The sequence below is a fragment of the Scleropages formosus genome, chromosome 9, assembly GCF_900964775.1.
Source record: "Scleropages formosus chromosome 9, fSclFor1.1, whole genome shotgun sequence".
NCBI classification, from domain to species: Eukaryota; Metazoa; Chordata; class Actinopteri; order Osteoglossiformes; family Osteoglossidae; genus Scleropages; species Scleropages formosus.
In genome coordinates, this window is record NC_041814.1 from 3,296,513 (window position 1) to 3,313,748 (window position 17,236).

The 17,236-nt window shown below is 47.8% G+C and overlaps 1 protein-coding gene across 1 annotated transcript; it reads right to left on the bottom strand.

Moving 5' to 3' along the window:
- Nucleotides 1–532: 532 nt before the first annotated feature.
- Nucleotides 533–4,548, bottom strand: s1pr3a (sphingosine-1-phosphate receptor 3a). The gene is made up of 2 exons (XM_018728097.2): nt 4,259–4,548; nt 533–2,134 (listed from the first exon to the last, which is right to left on the bottom strand). Exon 2 carries the CDS (start codon nt 2,026–2,028, stop codon nt 841–843), a length of 1,188 nt encoding a protein of 395 aa, XP_018583613.1. The 5' UTR covers nt 2,029–2,134; nt 4,259–4,548; the 3' UTR covers nt 533–840.
- Between the last annotated feature and the right edge of the window lie 12,688 nt (nt 4,549–17,236).

The following is a 17,236-nucleotide window of genomic DNA, read 5'->3' on the forward strand; positions in this document are numbered from 1 at the left end:
TATTTGCGGCATCTCGAACCCGAGTCCACTGAGAAAAATCATTAAACCAGAAAAAAGTGTTATTCTTTGGAAAACTTTATTAATTTGACAGGTAGACAGATACAATAATAAAGGTATATTAAACTTTTACATATATACAGTAAATACTTCTGTTATTACGCAAACAGCTTTACTGGCATGTATCAATACTTCAGAACTGTTTTTCACTCAGAATAAACACTGTACATCGCTGCTGCTAGGTTATTTTTTGCTTTATACTGATATGTGCAACATCCTGCATCACGTCTTGTAGAAATAAAAGAGTTATTACATTACTACGTTTTACTTCTCATCTTTGGCTAATGCAAGATAAAGAAATCATTTTTGGCAAGAGTGTTGCATGTAACACGCACATTGTCTGAAGCCACTTGTCCCAAGCGGGGGTTATGGCGAACTGGAGCCTTACCTGGCAACACAGGGCACAAGGCTGGAGGGGTAGGGGACACACCCAGGATGGGATGCCAGTCCATCACAGGGTACCCTCAGTAGGACTTGAACCCCAGACCCATGAGAAAGCAGGACCCGGCCAAGCCTGCTGCGCCACCGTGCCCCCATTAAATGTAATAGAAGATGTAAAATCCTTAACCAGATGTGTGGAGATGAAGCTGCTGTTTAACTTTTTATACTTTGAGTTTTTATTGATGAGGCTCAAATCAAGTCTTCTACATAAGGAGAGAAAACTGGAACATTCCTTGGGGAGCGGATCCTGGTTCTGCCATCTGGACACACTCAGGGCCGTGTGGACTGGTACGTTTTTTGAACACCTACGGATGTGATTTTGGACAGGGGACTGACCTGTGGTCAGAACTTACTCAGCGAGGGGAGAGCACCTGCCTTCACCAAGACCGCGGACAGGAGTTCGGCAGGACCAGAGGGGTGTGAGGTCATGGGCGATGGGGGCTCGGGGCGTTGGTGGCTGGGATTTAGGGTAGTTGCTGTCTTGGCCTTGGCTGGTGCTGTGGCCTTATGGTCTATCCTGCCCATGCTGGACTTACTGTTTTCCACAGTGGGGATGACCGTGCCCAAGTGGGCCGGACCTATGTTGGGAGGGGGCGTGTCCATCTGGGCCTGGCAGCAGCACAGAAGGCGGAAGAAGGCGGCCCTCATCTCGCGGCTGGAGAGCGTGTAGATGAGTGGGTTGAGAGCCGAGTTGAGCACGGCCAGCGCGATGAACCAGTCCACCTGGTAGAGCACGGGGCAGCGTGTAGGGCTGCAGCCCACGTCCAGCAGCAGCAGCAGGAAGAGCGGGGCCCAGCACACCACAAACACTCCCAGCACGATGACGACGGTGCGCAGCAGCGCCAGCGAACACTCCGACGGCCGGCCACCCACACGCCTCCCGCTGGACGTCACCAGCCGGTAGATGCGGATGTAGAGGATGACGATGGCCACCAGCAGTGCGCTGAAAACGCTGATGCAGAAGGCCACGTAGGTCTTGTGGTACAGAGGCAGCACGGTAGAGCACGCTGACAAGCGGCCCAGGCAGTTCCAGCCCAGGCTGGGCAGGGCGCCGAGCAGCACGGAGACGGCCCAGCAGGCGCCGAGCAGACCCAGCAGACGGCCCCGTCCTGCCGCCTCACAGGGCCGCAGCCTCACCATGGTCATGTGGCGCTCGATGCCGATGGCCAACAGGCTGAAGGTGGAGGCGCTGAGGGCCACGAACATGCTGCCCTCCCGGGCCAGCCACTGCGTGGGCGTCAGGAAGAAGGTGCGCTGGCCCGACGTGAAGATGTTCACCACGTAGGCGACGCCCGCCAGCAGGTCGGACAGCGCCAGGTTGCCGATGAGGAAGTACATGCGGTTGTGGAAGCGCTTGTTCCTCCACATGGCCAGCAGCACCGTCACATTCTCCAGCAGGATCAGCGCACAGATCAAGAGCAGCATGACCGTCTTGCAGGTCTCGTTGCTGCGTGGGCGCCCCCACTTGCCAGAATGGTTGTAGTGCATGATGATCACTTCATTCATCCCCTCCTCCACCACAGCCTCCATCCTGCTGGCCTTTTCAAACAGCAGAGGGCGCCACTGGATGAACGTCTGACACCAGGCTGACGGACTTCTCCAGCAGTTTGGCCATCATCGGGTGTTAGTCTGCAACCTAGCAGTAGAAAACAAAAAATTTAAGCGATACATATGCATAATGTGATGGGGGTGTGTGTGTAATGCTTATGTGGACCTAACGTGCCCCCCGGTGTTTGTATATAATTCCATAGAGTATATATACATACATACATCATCTGAACCGCTTGTCCCACACGGGGAGCCAGAGCCTAACCCGGCAACACAGGGCATAGGGCTTGAGGGGGAGGGGACACACCCAGGACAGGACACCAGTCCCTCCCAAGGCACCCCAAACAGGACATGAACCCCAGACCCACCAGAGAGCAGGACCTGGTCCAACCCACTGCGCCAACATGCCACCGCACCCCTGTGCCCCCATTCCATAGAGTATTGTTCATTAAATATCATACCTGACCAGCTATTAGACCTCGGTGCAAATAAATCCGGAGACACAATGTGAAGACCATACATAAAGATTTTGAGTGTGGGCACAAAGTATAATTCTGCCCAGACGGAATACTGATTACTGATTACTGACTGAATACTGTAATACTGATTACTGAGGATCGAACACTAGAGGTTCTACTGTTACATATAAATACTAACATTCCTCACAGAACTCGCATAAAATAGATTACGAAAATAGAGAACTCATTCTTTGGTGATCCGTTGAAGGAGTTGGAGGGCTTCTGCTCACTCCTGTGGTATATGGAGATATGATGACAGCCGCGTTTTGTTGGGATGAGTAGTCAAGTACTCAGTAATATTTAATACTCCAATATTGTTTTTATTCCGCTTATCAAAGTTATGTTTTATGTGATCGGGCTGCCACCTTTGGCCTCAGAGGTTGAAGGGTCACATCTCACCTCTTGCTGCAGTGCCCTTGAACAAGGTACTTACCCTGAATTGCTCTGGTAAAAATGACCCAGCTTTAAAATGGATAAATAATTGCAGGCAGGAGTGTAAGAAACTTTGGAGAAAAGTGTCAGCTAAATGAATTAATGAAAATGTGATTCTTTGTACTTAATGTGTACTTTCAAGAAGGTTTCTGGATTTTTTGATGGGAGAACACATTGAAAGGTCTGGGGTTCGAGTCCGATATCCGCTTGGGGTGCCTTGCGACGGACTGGCGTCCCGTCCTGAGTGTGTCCCCTCCCTCTCCAGCCTTACGCCCTGAGTTGCCGGGTTAGGCTCCGGTTCCCCATGACCCCGTATGGGACAAGCGGTTCAGAAAGTGTGTGTGTGAGAACACACTGAAGCTTAAGACGCTTTACTTTCGATAGGGACACGTTTCGAGGGGTGGTATTCCTCAGTGTCGCTCACATACACCAGGGGTCTTGGAGCATCCAAGCCCTTTATTCCTTAATTCACTGCAACAAGTCTATGGTGTTTTTCTGACACTTTTAATAAGGGCAATGCAACACTAATGTGGAGAAAATGTTCTTCTGACTCCAAATGTGAGCTTTCTCTGTACTTCAATAACCAGCAGTCCACTAAACATACACACACAGTCTGAACCACTTGTCCCATACAGGGTCGCGGAGAACCGGAGCCTAACCCAGCAACACAGAGGGGAGGGGACACACCCAGGACGGGACACCAGTCAAACGCAAGGCACCCCAAGCAGGATTCAAACCCCAGACCCACCGGAGAGCAGGACCCGGTCCAATCCCCTGTGCCCCCCTCTCCACTAAACATCTTTATCATTAATATCTGTTACTTAGGTGAGACTTTTCTCCAAGGCCATGTTGTGTAGTGAACTTTACAGTGGTTTACCCACTTACACAGCACACAGACAACGTGTACAACCTCTTATCCCAAACAGGGGTCGCAGCAAGCCGGAGCCTAACCTGGCAACACAGGGCGCAGGGCTGGGAGGGGGGATGCACCCAGGACGGGACGCCAGTCCATCCCAAGGCACCCCAAACAGGACTCGAACCCCAGACTCACCAGAGAGCAAGCACAGACCAAACCCGCTGCACCAGCGCACCCCCTGATGGATGTATTCATTGTAAATTCCCCGATGTAGGGTACAGCAGCAGCAGCAGCAGCAGGCACATGGTGCTGTTCGTGCCTGGTCTCTAACCAGTGCGCCCCCTGCTGCCCTCGCTGCAAACACCAGACTGCGAGCGGTGCGCAGGGCGGACAAACTACTACCCACCTGTGTGTGTGTCCTGTCGGGCTCCTACTTGACGGCACTGCGGTCTCGCATCGTTGTCGCCAAGTTGCTTCCAACACTCAGATCAGTCAGAAACTCAACTTTCAAACGCTGATCGTCGGCACATCAACCACAGCGCGGAACATCTGGCACCGTCACGCGCCACTTCCCCGCGCGGACCGGAGTCCCGCTCCCTTTGAACGCGCCGCCGCTGCGACTGTCCAGCATCTGCTGTCACTCAGCGGGCGAACCGATGCTCTCGTGCTCACGTATCCCGACTCCGTCCGTCCGCTATGTCCCGTTCCGACCTGGGTCAGGAGGAGGGTCAGCCCAGCCTCTGCAGTCCATTGGTCCCCAGCGGCGTCCGAGGGCGGGTTCCGTTTGGAAGCCCAGTTCCCAGCGAACCGCTTTTGTAGTATGTTCCTGCGCGCGCGCGCACACACACACGCACACAGAGCTTCAAAGCCTGCCTTGTGTCACTGCAGTATATCACAGGGACTCTAACAAAACCCCATAAATGGTCCTGTGTGTGTGTGTGTGTGTGTGTGTGTGCACGTGTGAGTCCTTCGAATGCCAGTTAGACTTTGAATAAGCCTGCCTGGCTAAAGGTACACACTCATCCATCTGGAGGTGTGTATTGGTCATAATGCGGATGCTTTACATACAGTATAAGTGTGTAAAAGTGAGTATGGTAAAGCTGGCAACATGGGATCAGTGATATCTGAGTTTTTTTGCTCGCTGTGTTTTCAGACAAGATCCTCTCAGACTTCATTAAACAGCAAAAGATTTTTTTTTTTTTCTGCGCATCCTTATTTATGAAGGGCAGCAGAACCAAAGCAAGCAGAAGTATCCAGTTAAATTAATGTTCAAGACAGGATGCTCAGTTTTTAATGGAGAAGACCTTGGAACTGGACATTATTCGGAAAGCTCCTAAATAGCAGAAATGATTCATTATAATAAAGTTTGACATGTTTAATAGCATTTTTATTCATTTCTACATATACAAAGTATAAAGTTCTTTTTCTTCCTTTAACTGACATCTTGTCCAAAGTACTTTTTGTACTGCTCATGAGTCAAGAAAAAAATGATCCTGATTGCTCCGTACGCAGCCCTTCATCATTTTCCGTTTTTTGGTTCCAGCAGAAGGAAAACTTTTTCCAGCCCGTGCCCTTCCTGTGTGTGGGACCAACCTCTCTCCGCCCATCATGCCGAGTCGACGGGACTGCTGTCCCTTTTGCAGGGCACCCTGGGACACAGCTGGACCGAAGGCAAGCAGAAGGGCAAAACCGGGAGAGAAAAACTGAAAATCTTTGAAGATGGATACAAAAAAAACCCCCCAAAAAAACACAAGAACTTTGCTGAGCCGACCAAGAGTCCGTGACCCAGCATTATATTTACAGAACTGCCTGTTCCTTCTCGTAGTATTCCCATTTCACTGTGGGACATGTCGTGCGGAGTCACTGGACAGCACACCAACAAAAAATGATCATGGGAGAAACAAGCAAAGCCACAAAGCCACACATTTACTCATTTATCTGATGGTTTTCTCCAAAGTGACTTTAACATCACACACACATTAGCTGAAGCCGCTTGTCCCATACGGGGTCGTGGGGAGCCGGGGCCTAACCTGGCAACACAGGACATAAGGCTGGAGGGGGAGGGGTCACACCCAGGACAGGGCACCAGTCCATTGCAAGCCACCCCAAGCAGGGCTCAAACCCCAGACCCACCAGAGAGCAGGACCCTATCAAACCCATTGCACCCCCCCCAGTGACTTTAAGCTACTTATAATTATATATCCATTTATACAGCTGGGTAATTTTTCCCAGGAAAGTTGAGGCTAAGTACTTTGATCAAGGACATTCTGGGATTCAAAACTGGATTTTTCGGGGCCAAAGGCATCATCTCTAATTGCTGTGCCACCTGCTGCCCACTTACGTCAGCGGGAGCAGGAGGAATCTGGCGCAATTAAATTAAACAATTAAAACTGGGAACAAAATGAAAGTTATTGTGTCCTTCCTGAGAAAAGCAGAAAGAAAACGTGTTAACAGGGTTGTCGGGGTCCTCTGATCTCTATACGCTCAAAGAGCCCTGCGTACGAACACCTCCGTATTTGCCCCAAATCTCTGGGAAAAAGGCATCGCTGGTTTATTTAAAATTGCATGCATGTGTCTGTGTGTGTGTGAGTATGCGCTGCAGCTGGCTGTCGCTGGACTCATTGCTCTACAGGGTGAGTTAGATGGTTTGGAATCCAGATTGCAATGGGAACTGGGGGGGTGGGAAAGCGGGAAGCAGTGGGGGAGGAGGGGCAGGACTCTGGGGCCTTCACCCCCTGCCCTCAGCCTTCCTCGTCTCTCTGCTCTCCCCTTCCTCACCCTCAAATTGTTATACAAGTAAACGACACCCTCATCTATAACCCGCACATTCCCCGCATAGCTCTCTGCCTCCTAAATGCTTTTTTTCCCGCTTCTCTCCAATTTTTTTCCCTGTGTAGCAGTGTAAAGACAGCCTCCTTTTTACCTTGCCTCTGTGCGTATTTTTTAGCACATCATTTCGGACTGCTCTGAGCAGACGGCAGATTTTGTGTAGGACACCATGTTGTGTATTATATATAATACACATTTTATAATGTAGAAAGGTTTTATCAGGAATTTTGTTGATCCCCTTTTTGTTACATTTGTTATTTCATTTAGCAGACAAAGTAACTTTCAATGAACTCTATGTAGTGTTATCAGCTCACACACCTTATTCACCGTGGTGACTTACACTGCTAGATACACTACTTACACTGGGTCACTCATCCATACATCAGTGGAACACACACACTCTCTCTGTCACTCACACACTGTGGGGGAACCTGAACAGCATGTTTTTGGAGTGTGGGAGGAAACCAGAGCACCCGGAGGAAACCTACGCAGACACGGGGAGAACATGCAAACTCCACACACACTGAGCGGGGATCAAACCCATGTCCTCTCACACCACCCAGGCCCTGTGAGACAGCAGCGCTACTCACTGTGATACCACTTTTCTTTCTGTATGTCTTATATGTACTAATTTCGCTGATGTGTTTCTCCCAGGCCACTTACTCCAATGCACTCATTTGTACAGCTGTGTAAAGTTTACTGGAGCAATTTAGGGTAAGTACCTTGCTTAAGGGTACTGCAGCAAGAGGTGGGATGTGAACCAGGGTCCTTTAAGGACAAAGGCATCAGTTTGAACCACTTGCTGTCCCCTTTTCAGAAGAGCTTCCTTTTTAGATTATGTGCGCCCTCTTTTAAGCAACATCTTTTAAAGATATATATGTGGAACTACAATGACCAATTCAAAGAACACATGCACAGCCTCCCGAGTGGTTCTGCCAGTAAAGACACTTGTACCCAATGCAAACCAGGGGGCTTGAAGCACAGACGGCAGAATGTGATCTGCCAAATGGCTCCATTAGCTGAATGAGGTGCAATGTGTAAACTGGCAACCGACTGGTGGAGGGTGTGAATTGGACAAGCGAAAACCCATTGGCTCCGATGCCTCCTGGCATGTTAGAGGAGCTTTGCCGACAGCTGAGCCGATAGACTGGTCTGGCAAAGCCAAACTGATGAGCCGATATGGAGGAAAATATACAAAAAAAATCAATGTATTTTTTTCCCTCAGGGGTTCGGAGCGAGACGGCTGAGCAGCTTGAATCGGCCCAGTCTTCAGCAGCCCTTCCAAAACGCCAGCCGCAGTGCTGGATCGACCGACTGAGCTCCATGTGGCAACTCCCATTCAGCCATGAAAGCGCAGATAAAAAGTAAACTATAATATTCTAGAAGGAACTGTCAAAAATCATGGAACACAAGAATCCAACGTCCAGCTTCAACACCTTGCTCAAGAGATATGGCAGAAAGCATGTCCATCGAGGACAGCAGCAGTCATGTGGCTGACAACTCTGGATGTCACCTATGGCCGAAAGCTCACTTATTATCAATAGCTGTTTTTCCAGGGTCGTGGTGGTCTGGAATCTATCCCAGAAGCACAGGGTGTGAGGCAGGGTATGCCCTGGATAGGGCAACAGTCCATAGGAATATAAACACACACTAGGGGCAATTTAGAGTGACCGGTTCACCTCAAACACGTGTCTTTGGAATGTTGGAGGAAACCAGAGCACCCAGAGGACACTCACTCACAGGGAGAACATGCAAATCCACACACACGGAATTGGATTCGAACCCATATCAGAACATGGAGCCCAGGACCTGTGAGTCACCAAAGTTATCCGCTGCACAGCTCTGCCATCCTTGCCCAAAAACATGTGAGCTTGATTTGTTTGTTTGCTTGTATTTATGTGTGTAATGTGTATGTGCATGTTTATACACATTGGATTTTTAACATACAAGGCTGCATGTGTACCAGCAGATATGTGTGAAGGTTCAGAGTTTGAAGCCATCACCAACTCTATCCGTGTGAAGTTCACATGTTCTCGCACATGTTCCATCTGTGTTTCTTATTGATGCTATAATCCAATGCTACATAGTAGGGACTTGCTGTAAAGTTGAGCTGGTAATAATTGTAGACCGAGCCCTCGATCTATGACGGTGGGGGAATGTGTATGTATGCAGACAGTGTATTCCAGATCATCGTGGAACACCACGAATCAACATGGACCTTACTGAAGAATCATTACTGAGACTGTATCGATGGATTTCAACAATGTCAGGAAGTGTACCACACCAATGTTGAAATCATGTTGATAACGTTCATGTGTTGTATCAACCCTGACATTATTCATTTTACTCGAAGTGTGTTTTATCTGAGGGGGTGCGGTGGCCCAGTGGGTTGGACGAGGTCCTGCTCTCTAGTGGGTCTGGGGTTCGAATCCCACTTGGGGTGCTTTGCAATGGACTGGCATCCTGCCCTGGGTGGGTCCCCTCCCTCTCCAGCCTTATGCCCTGAGTTGCTGGGTTAGGCTATGGGACAAGTGGTTCAGAAGGTGTGTGATCTCTTTGCTATGTCTCCAGTTGTTCTTTAATTGTTAAGTGTATGCATCTCAAAAGAGGTACAGACAATCCCCGACTTACGATGGGGTTACATTCCGATAAACCCATTGTAAGTCGAAAATGCGTGTAATACACCTAACCTACCGAACATCATAGCCTAGAACACGTGCGATGGCGATTATAGGCTTGCCGCACTCATGTTGGGCAATAATCTTGAGTTTCTCCTGAAGAGTGATTGCCTTCTTCCTCCTCTTCCCACCAGTAGCAGGAGACACAGATGGGCGTTTCTGTGACATTATGGATACGCAAAACACAACGTAGACACGGGGGGTTATCGGTATAGTGGTCGCCAGGAGACTGGGAGATGCGGATCGCTGCCGCTGCCCAGCATCACGAGAGAGTATCGCTCCACATATTGCTTGCTCGGGAAAAAATAAAAACTCAAAATTCAAAGTACAGTTTCTACGGAATGCATATTGCTATCGCACCATCGTAAAATCGAAAAATCGTAAGTCAGACCATCGTAACTGGGGGACCACCTGTATTGCCCGGGGAGCAAGACAGCGGAGGGCAACTGCACTGAGCGGAGATGTGTATGAGAAAGAGTTGAGAGCACAGGAAAAGTAGGCATCGAGGGGACTGGAACTTCCTGGAAAAATGCTGAAATTTATCTAGGTAGCGGACTTATTCCCATGACAACAATAAAAAATATTAACGACACAATTTTTCATGCTTTCAGAGGTCACCGAGTGTTCGTAAACACAGCGCTGCTTGAAAACGTTTGTTATCGTAGTCTCAAGTCTGCGATGCTTCTGCCATTTTGCTAGTGCTCTTATTACGGCAATAATTTATTATACTTGTGATCAGTATTTTAAAAGCTAAATTAAGGTCTGGCCTTTGCCATTACAAATAGCTTAAAAATAACTGGGATCTAAGTCATGTAAACAGTCCTACACTTTGATTCTTCCTGGTTCTCTAGGCCTTTCTGGCTGATGGCCAGTGCTGCTTCCAGGCTGGTGTTTATGTAAAAGTGGTGTTATTCCGACACGATTATATGTGTCTGTGTCTACGGTCTGCTGTCAGGTGTCCCTTTCCTTTGGAAATACGTCACGGTAATGTTGTGCCCGGTTTCTGCGTTGTCCGTCTGTGTAACTTGCCGCTCCAAAACAGGCTGCACTTCTACTGAGCTGCATACTAAGTTTATTGCTGTTCTGGCTGTACTTACTGGAACATAGTACCGGTGAGAGTTTCCCACAGTTCTGGACACATGCTTAACCTGTAACTTTCTTGATGAGAATAATTTAGTTGTGTTGTGTTACTGTGACTGGTGAGCAAACAACATTTTTTCCTCCACAGTTATTCTTTAACGGAAAGTCTATTTAGTGCATCATTGTTATTGCCTCTGGGACAGAAGTCTCTTTGTTATAATAAGGGTGACCTGGTGGCACAGTGAGTAGTGCTGCTGTCTCACAGTGCCTGGGTGGTGTGAAAGGATATGGGTTTGATCCCTGCTCAGTCTGTGTGGAGTTTAGATGTTCTCTCCGTGTCTGCGTGGGTTTCCTCCGGGTGCTCTGGTTTCCTCCCACACTCCAAAGACATGCTATACAGGTTCCCCCATAGTATGTGAGTGACACAGAGAAAGTGTGTGTGTTCCACTGATGTATGGATGAGTGACCTGGTGTAAATAGTGTATTTAGCAGTGTAAGTCACCACGGTGAATAAGGTGTGTGGGCTCATAACACTAGAGTTCATTGGAAGTCGCTTTGGAGAAAAAGGTGTCTGCTAAATAAACGTAAATGTTACAATTCAGGATGGAGAAAGAACAGAAATGCCTCATCTTGATTTTGTGTAGCCCAGATTTTCTGTCCCCTTGCTCTCGGCATGTGGTCGAGCAGGGAGCTCTTGGAAAAATCTGGGCAGCCGTGTTATCAGTGCACTTACTGAATCAATTAGTCCCACTGCTACTCGCATATTTTTAATGAGATGCCGGTCTGCAAGTCAGTTCTGAGTCACAGCCCTGTGAGAATTCCATGGAGCGCTATACCGCCATGACGAATGAGGGAGTGAGGTACTGTGGGAATGAACCTTTTGTCTAGGGGTCAGGGATGGCTCTTGCAGCTGAGCCCCCATTGCTTGGCCAAGTTGCTGAGAGCCAGGACCTATCTGCAGGCGGATGTGGCTCCACATAAAGGCAGAGATAGAGATCTGCAGAGGTGGCAGATGGCACGCTGACCCAGCGCCTGCCTGATGCTTTGGAGCAGGACAACAGCGGAACCGAGCAGCGCCTCTCAAAGCATTCCGGCTCCACACCCGAGCCCAGCTCTCAACATGCATTGCGCAGCTCCTCATCCAGGTCTTGTGCTGTCCGACAGAGCGTACCCTTTACACACCCCCTGATCTGGACTCTTGGTACATACTACACAGGCTCTGATTTGGAGCCAAAATTATTTCTGGTGGTCTTCCTGGCTGTTGGATAGGCAAACTTTTGAAGGTTCACAGACCTTAAAACTTTCTGGATTGCACTCAGATGTAACCAGGTTTCTCTGCTCTGATGTCATTGCTTCAGTCCTGCTAGATTGGATGAATTAGCTTTAGTATTTCAGCTTTAACAGTCAATTATATGGTATTATATGGAGTATCATACACACACACACACACACACACACACACTTTCAGAACCGCTTGTCCCATACAGGGTCACGGGGAACCAGAGCCTACCCGGCAACACAGGGCGTAAGGCCGGAGGGGGTGGGGACACACCCAGGACGGGACGCCAGTCCGTCGCAAGGCACCCCAAGCGGGACTCGAACCCCAGACCCACTACAGAGCAGGACTGCGGTCCAACCCACTGCGCCACCGCACCCCCTGGAGTATCATATCAAAGTCAAATTTATTGTCATTCCTACAATATGTTTAGGACATACACAGGAGTCGTATAGCATTTCTCTTGGACCGCAGTGTGAAATTAGAGGACAACGTATACATATATCAAGTGCGGTGATATACATACACACACATTGTCCGAAACCACTTGTCCCATGTGGGGTCGCGAGGACACAGAGCCGAACCCAGCAACACAGGACGGGGACACACCCAGGTCAGGACACCAGTCCGTCACAAGGCAACCCAAGCGGGACGCGAACCCCAGACCCAGCAGAGAGCAGGACCCGCTCAAACCCGCTGCGCCGCTGTGCCACTGCACCCCTCCAGTGCGGTGATATGTTCAGTCTAATAATAAACAATGAAAAAGGAGGTAGTGCAAAACAGTAAGTTTTTTCTTTTCAGAATATGGTAACTGTGGAGTATTAAATGGAGTGAAAATGTTTGTAAAGAGTCAAAATCAAAGACAGGTAGGACACGAAGGGGGAGCTGTGCAATGCATGTTGGAAAATATTTTGCACAGTTGAGTAACTGCTCTGAATGGTTCTACTCGTTACTCTTTTGTAGAATAGTGCCGAATCGGCCAGTGCTCTGCCAGACAGATCCTCTTTTGCTTCATGGACCAGACCTGAGTGTCAGTCTTCAGTGCATCTGCTTACATTATAAGTAGTAGTAGCTACAGTACATGTATATGTGCTGCATGATTCAAAGTGATTTAGTGCACATGGTGAATTATGCGATGACTCTGTATACACAGCTTCTACCTGTTATTACAATAAAACATAGCAGTGCTGAGGATCATAGAGAATATTGGTGGTCTTTGTAGCTCGGGTAGATGGTTGAGGTGTTCGGTTGTTCGCCGAGCTTGGCATTTAGGTTGCAAACGTTTCATCGCCAGTTGAGGTGACATGATCAGCACACAAGTTGTGTGATTTGTGTTGGATGCTTCCTCCTTTATATATATTTTGATGGGTGGGATTGCCTGAAGTTTGGACATGATTGATTGGTTTCATGTGACCTTGAGCATGAGCAGTTCTTCTGATTCCTGATTGGTCGGTTGCTGGTTTCAAACCGGAACCGGTTCGATACCGGTTAGGTCTTCGTTGGTCCTTGCATCGTACTGGCTCGTAGATGGGGTCCAGTTCGATATGTTTGTTTATGGAACTGATCGAAGAGTAGCAGGCCTCAAGGAACTCCCTTGAATGTTTTGTACTTGCCTGGGCAAGAATTTCTGCATTGTCCATATTGAATATTCTGGGTAGAAAGTGTTATTTCCTTATTACTTATGCCTAAAAATTATAGAAAATGTCTATTATTCCTTTCAAACTTTGCTTTTGTGACCGAGAACTGATATTTTGAATTGTACCTATTTCCAAAGGGAAAACGGGCCACCAGTGTGGAGCTGGTTGAGACTCTGGTGAAGAACTACGGCAAAATGGGCCGCGGGATGTCCCTCAAAGTCCATATCCTTGACGCTCGCTCATCTTGACAAATCCAAGGAGAACATGAGAGCGTATTCGGAGGAACAAGGCGAGCGCTTCAACCAGGATATGCTGGACTTTGAACGCCGCTACCAAAGAGGATATAATGACAACATGATGGGAGGCTATACAAGTGGCCCCGATTTACGATGGTTTGATTTACGATTTTTCAACTTTACAATGGTGAACTGGCGATAGACATTCAGTAGAAACTGTACTTAGAATTTTGAATTTTGATTTTTTTTCAGGCAAGTGATGCGGTGCAATACTCTCTTGCGATGCTGGGCAACGGTAGCAATCCGCAACTCCCAGTCTGTCATCCAGAGGTGTGTATTAGGTGTATTAAATGCATTTTTTGACTTACGATATTTTCGACCTATGATGGGTTTCGCGGAACGTAACCCCACCGTAAATCAAGGACGTATGTATTTGGGGGCCGATTTGTGAAAGTAATTTACAATATAATCGTAAATCTCGAAAAACTACTTCTAAATCTTTTGTGGTCATTTTTGAATAACTGTAGTATAAATACACGTTAATTTTGATTAATATATTTGCCATATGTTTGATTCATATTTTTTTTCCGACTTTATGTGAATAAAAATGTGCAAATTTGCCCATTATTTTCTATACTTTTTAGGCATAAGCAATAAGGAAATAACACTTACAACCCAGGAAAAAAAAAAACTGTAAAAATTTGTTACACGGTGCTATTAGTAACTGAATTGTCAAAGAAGTATTTATAGTATACCATGAGGTCAGCAGTAATGAATCAACATTTACTCGAATTGTGTTAACATGCCCTTTATGCCAGTGTTTTGAATGTCACTTTCTGTAATGGAACTATTTCTCCTGTGAAATATGGCCTCTGCTGGGAATGACAAGCCATATGAAGGTTGGGCGAGATGTTTTATTCAGCTCTGCTCCCTAACTCTGTTTGCAGCTCACGGATGATGGGTCGCTCCCCGCTATTGAGAATATGGGGGACCACCCTCCAGCCTCCTTTGGCAGACCCAACATCTGTCCCCCTCGCAGTGCCGTCGGCCCAGGGAGGGCGGCACGCTCCAGTGCCGGAGGAGAAGAAACCACTCTCAGAAGCACGGTGCTGTTTGTTGATGGAGTTGGTGGGGGGCACAGATGAAAAGCTGCTCTCCCCTGGGGGGAATGTGGCAGGAAAATAAACTGGCCTAGCGGCGAGACACAAGAGGCTTTCAGAACCGGTCCGGCCGGCTCAATGGTGTGCCCGCTTTGTAAACAGCGGCATTATCTGCGCACTGAGCTCATCTTTTCCTAGCGGCGCACACCGAGACGGCTTCCCGCAGCAGCTGGCCGATTGCTCACCAGGGAGGCAAGTCACGTCGCTCTTATCACAACATACTTGCTCTTCATGCAAAGCGGATGTGACTGTACAAACAAATGGATGGGAAAACAAAAGAACTGTTACAGAAATGAATAAACATTGTGAAAATTGCTGCAACCACCTCTTCATTTCAGCGACTCTGGAACTGAAGTGTCTGTTGAGAAATAAAGTGGAACGCGGGCGCTCTGTTCTGCCAAAAAGTTCTAATGGACCACTCTGTAGATGCAGAGTTCATAAAAGACTTTGAAATGCAGTGTAAATTTGAAAAGCTGTAGCAATGTTTATGCTGCTCTCACATGTATGTATATGTGATGGTATGTGAAACGTCCATGTTTTTTCCCCTAGTAGGACTCTTAATGTGCATCCATCAGTTAAAGTGTTCTTACTGGTGCACATTTAACATCAATCCAACACATCAGATGTATCTCACAATTATTTACCCATTTATACAGCTGGGTAATTTCACTGGAACAATTTAGGGCAAGCACCTTGCTCAAGGGTACTAGAGTTGGAAGTGGGGATCAAACCTGAAACCGCTGGATCCAAAGGCAGTGAATCGATCCACTACAGTACCAGTCTCCTATAATGTGGAGCACATTTTCCTGCCATGTGATAAAGAAAAAACATCACAGCATTGCTTCCAGCTCTTGAGGTATGTCATCCCCAGTAATAATACTCCAGACCATACAACCTGTTATCCTTGTATGGTTGGAGCAGAATGTAGATTAAGTTATCTATGGAGGCCCCGCACAATCACTGCACTTATCTGGGAGAGTATTTGTGGAACTGCCAGGAGAGGTGCCTTTGACAGGCAGTTTTACACCTTTGTCAACACTGGAAAAATGCTTGTGTTCCTCCTCATGGAGGAACCTAACATTTCTGAAGATCATCTCCACACTGTTGCTCACCTTATGCTGCACTGTGTACATGACCTAGCAATGTACCTGTCATATGTGCTTCCCTTTCATATCATCAGCAGTCGGTATGTCCCTGAAATTATTACACTCCAATTTCAGCTTTTTGTTAAGCTTTGTGAAAATTCATTTGGTGAGGAGCGAAGCAAAACAACACAACGTTTCCCACTTATTTGAGGGCTTTACCAGAAAAGTGTACCAACATCATCAGGAACTCTTACGACGGGATGACCTGCAGGGTGGTGCATGGTCAGCAGCTCACTAGCGCTTTCCAGGTGCGAACAGGAGTTAAACAAGGATGTCTCCTGTCACCATTTTTGTTCCTGCTTGTGATTGATTGGGTGATGAAGACCTCCACAGCTGAGAAGCGACTTGGGATCCAATGGACACCTTGGGAACAGTTGGATGACTTGGATTTTGCAGATGACCTCGCCCTTCTCTCACATACCCACCAACAAAAGCAGGAGAAGATCAGCACTGTGGCAGAGAACTCAGCACGAGTAGGCCTCATCATCCACAGAGGGAAAAGCAAGATACTGAGGGTCAATGCAGGCAAGGACTCTCCAATCATACTTGATGGTGAAGCGTTAGGAGAAGTGGACAGCTTCTCCTACCTAGGCAGCATAATCGACAAGCAGGGTGGGACAGACATCGACGTCAGAGTCAGAATAGGCAAGGCAAGGGCAGCTTTCCTGCAACTGAAGAACGTGTGGGGGTCCAGAGTTCTGATAGTTAAGATCAAGACCCGAATTTTCAACTCCAACGTAAAGTCAGTCCTACTTTACAGAGCAGAGACCTGGAGGACCACCGTCACCACCACAAAAAAGATACAGACATTCATTAACAACTGTTTGCGACAGATTCTCAGGATCCACTGGCCTGTGATCATCAGCAACCAAGAGCTATGGCAGAGATCAGGACAACAACCAGTTGAGGATGATATCCTGCAAAGACGCTGGCGATGGATCGGCCATACTCTGCGAAAGCCAGCTTCAAACACTACAAGAAGAGCCCTCACGTGGAACCCCCAAGGCAAGAGGAAGTGAGGCCGGCCAAAAAACACATGGCGACGCCACCTGGATGCAGAAACCAACAGGATGGGCCACACCTGGGGAAAACTGGAAAAACTGGCCCTGGACAGAGATGCCTGGAGAGCCCTTGTTGACGGCCTATGCCCCAAGAGGGGTAGTAGGCATTAGTTAGTTAGTTACCCAAATAATAACTAGTGACATGGTGATCCCTAGCACAACCAAAGGCTGAAGGCTTATGTGAGGTTATGATGTTGACGTCACCTTTCAACACCCAAACATATACCACAACATTATGTGGAAAACTGATCAACTAAGTGTCACCCAAGAGTAACTGTGTCA

What these genes read in the sequence shown, in the direction of transcription:
- s1pr3a (XM_018728097.2), bottom strand. Translation starts at nt 2,028, where the DNA reads ATGGAGGCTGTGGTGGAGGAGGGGATGAATGAAGTGATCATCATGCAC.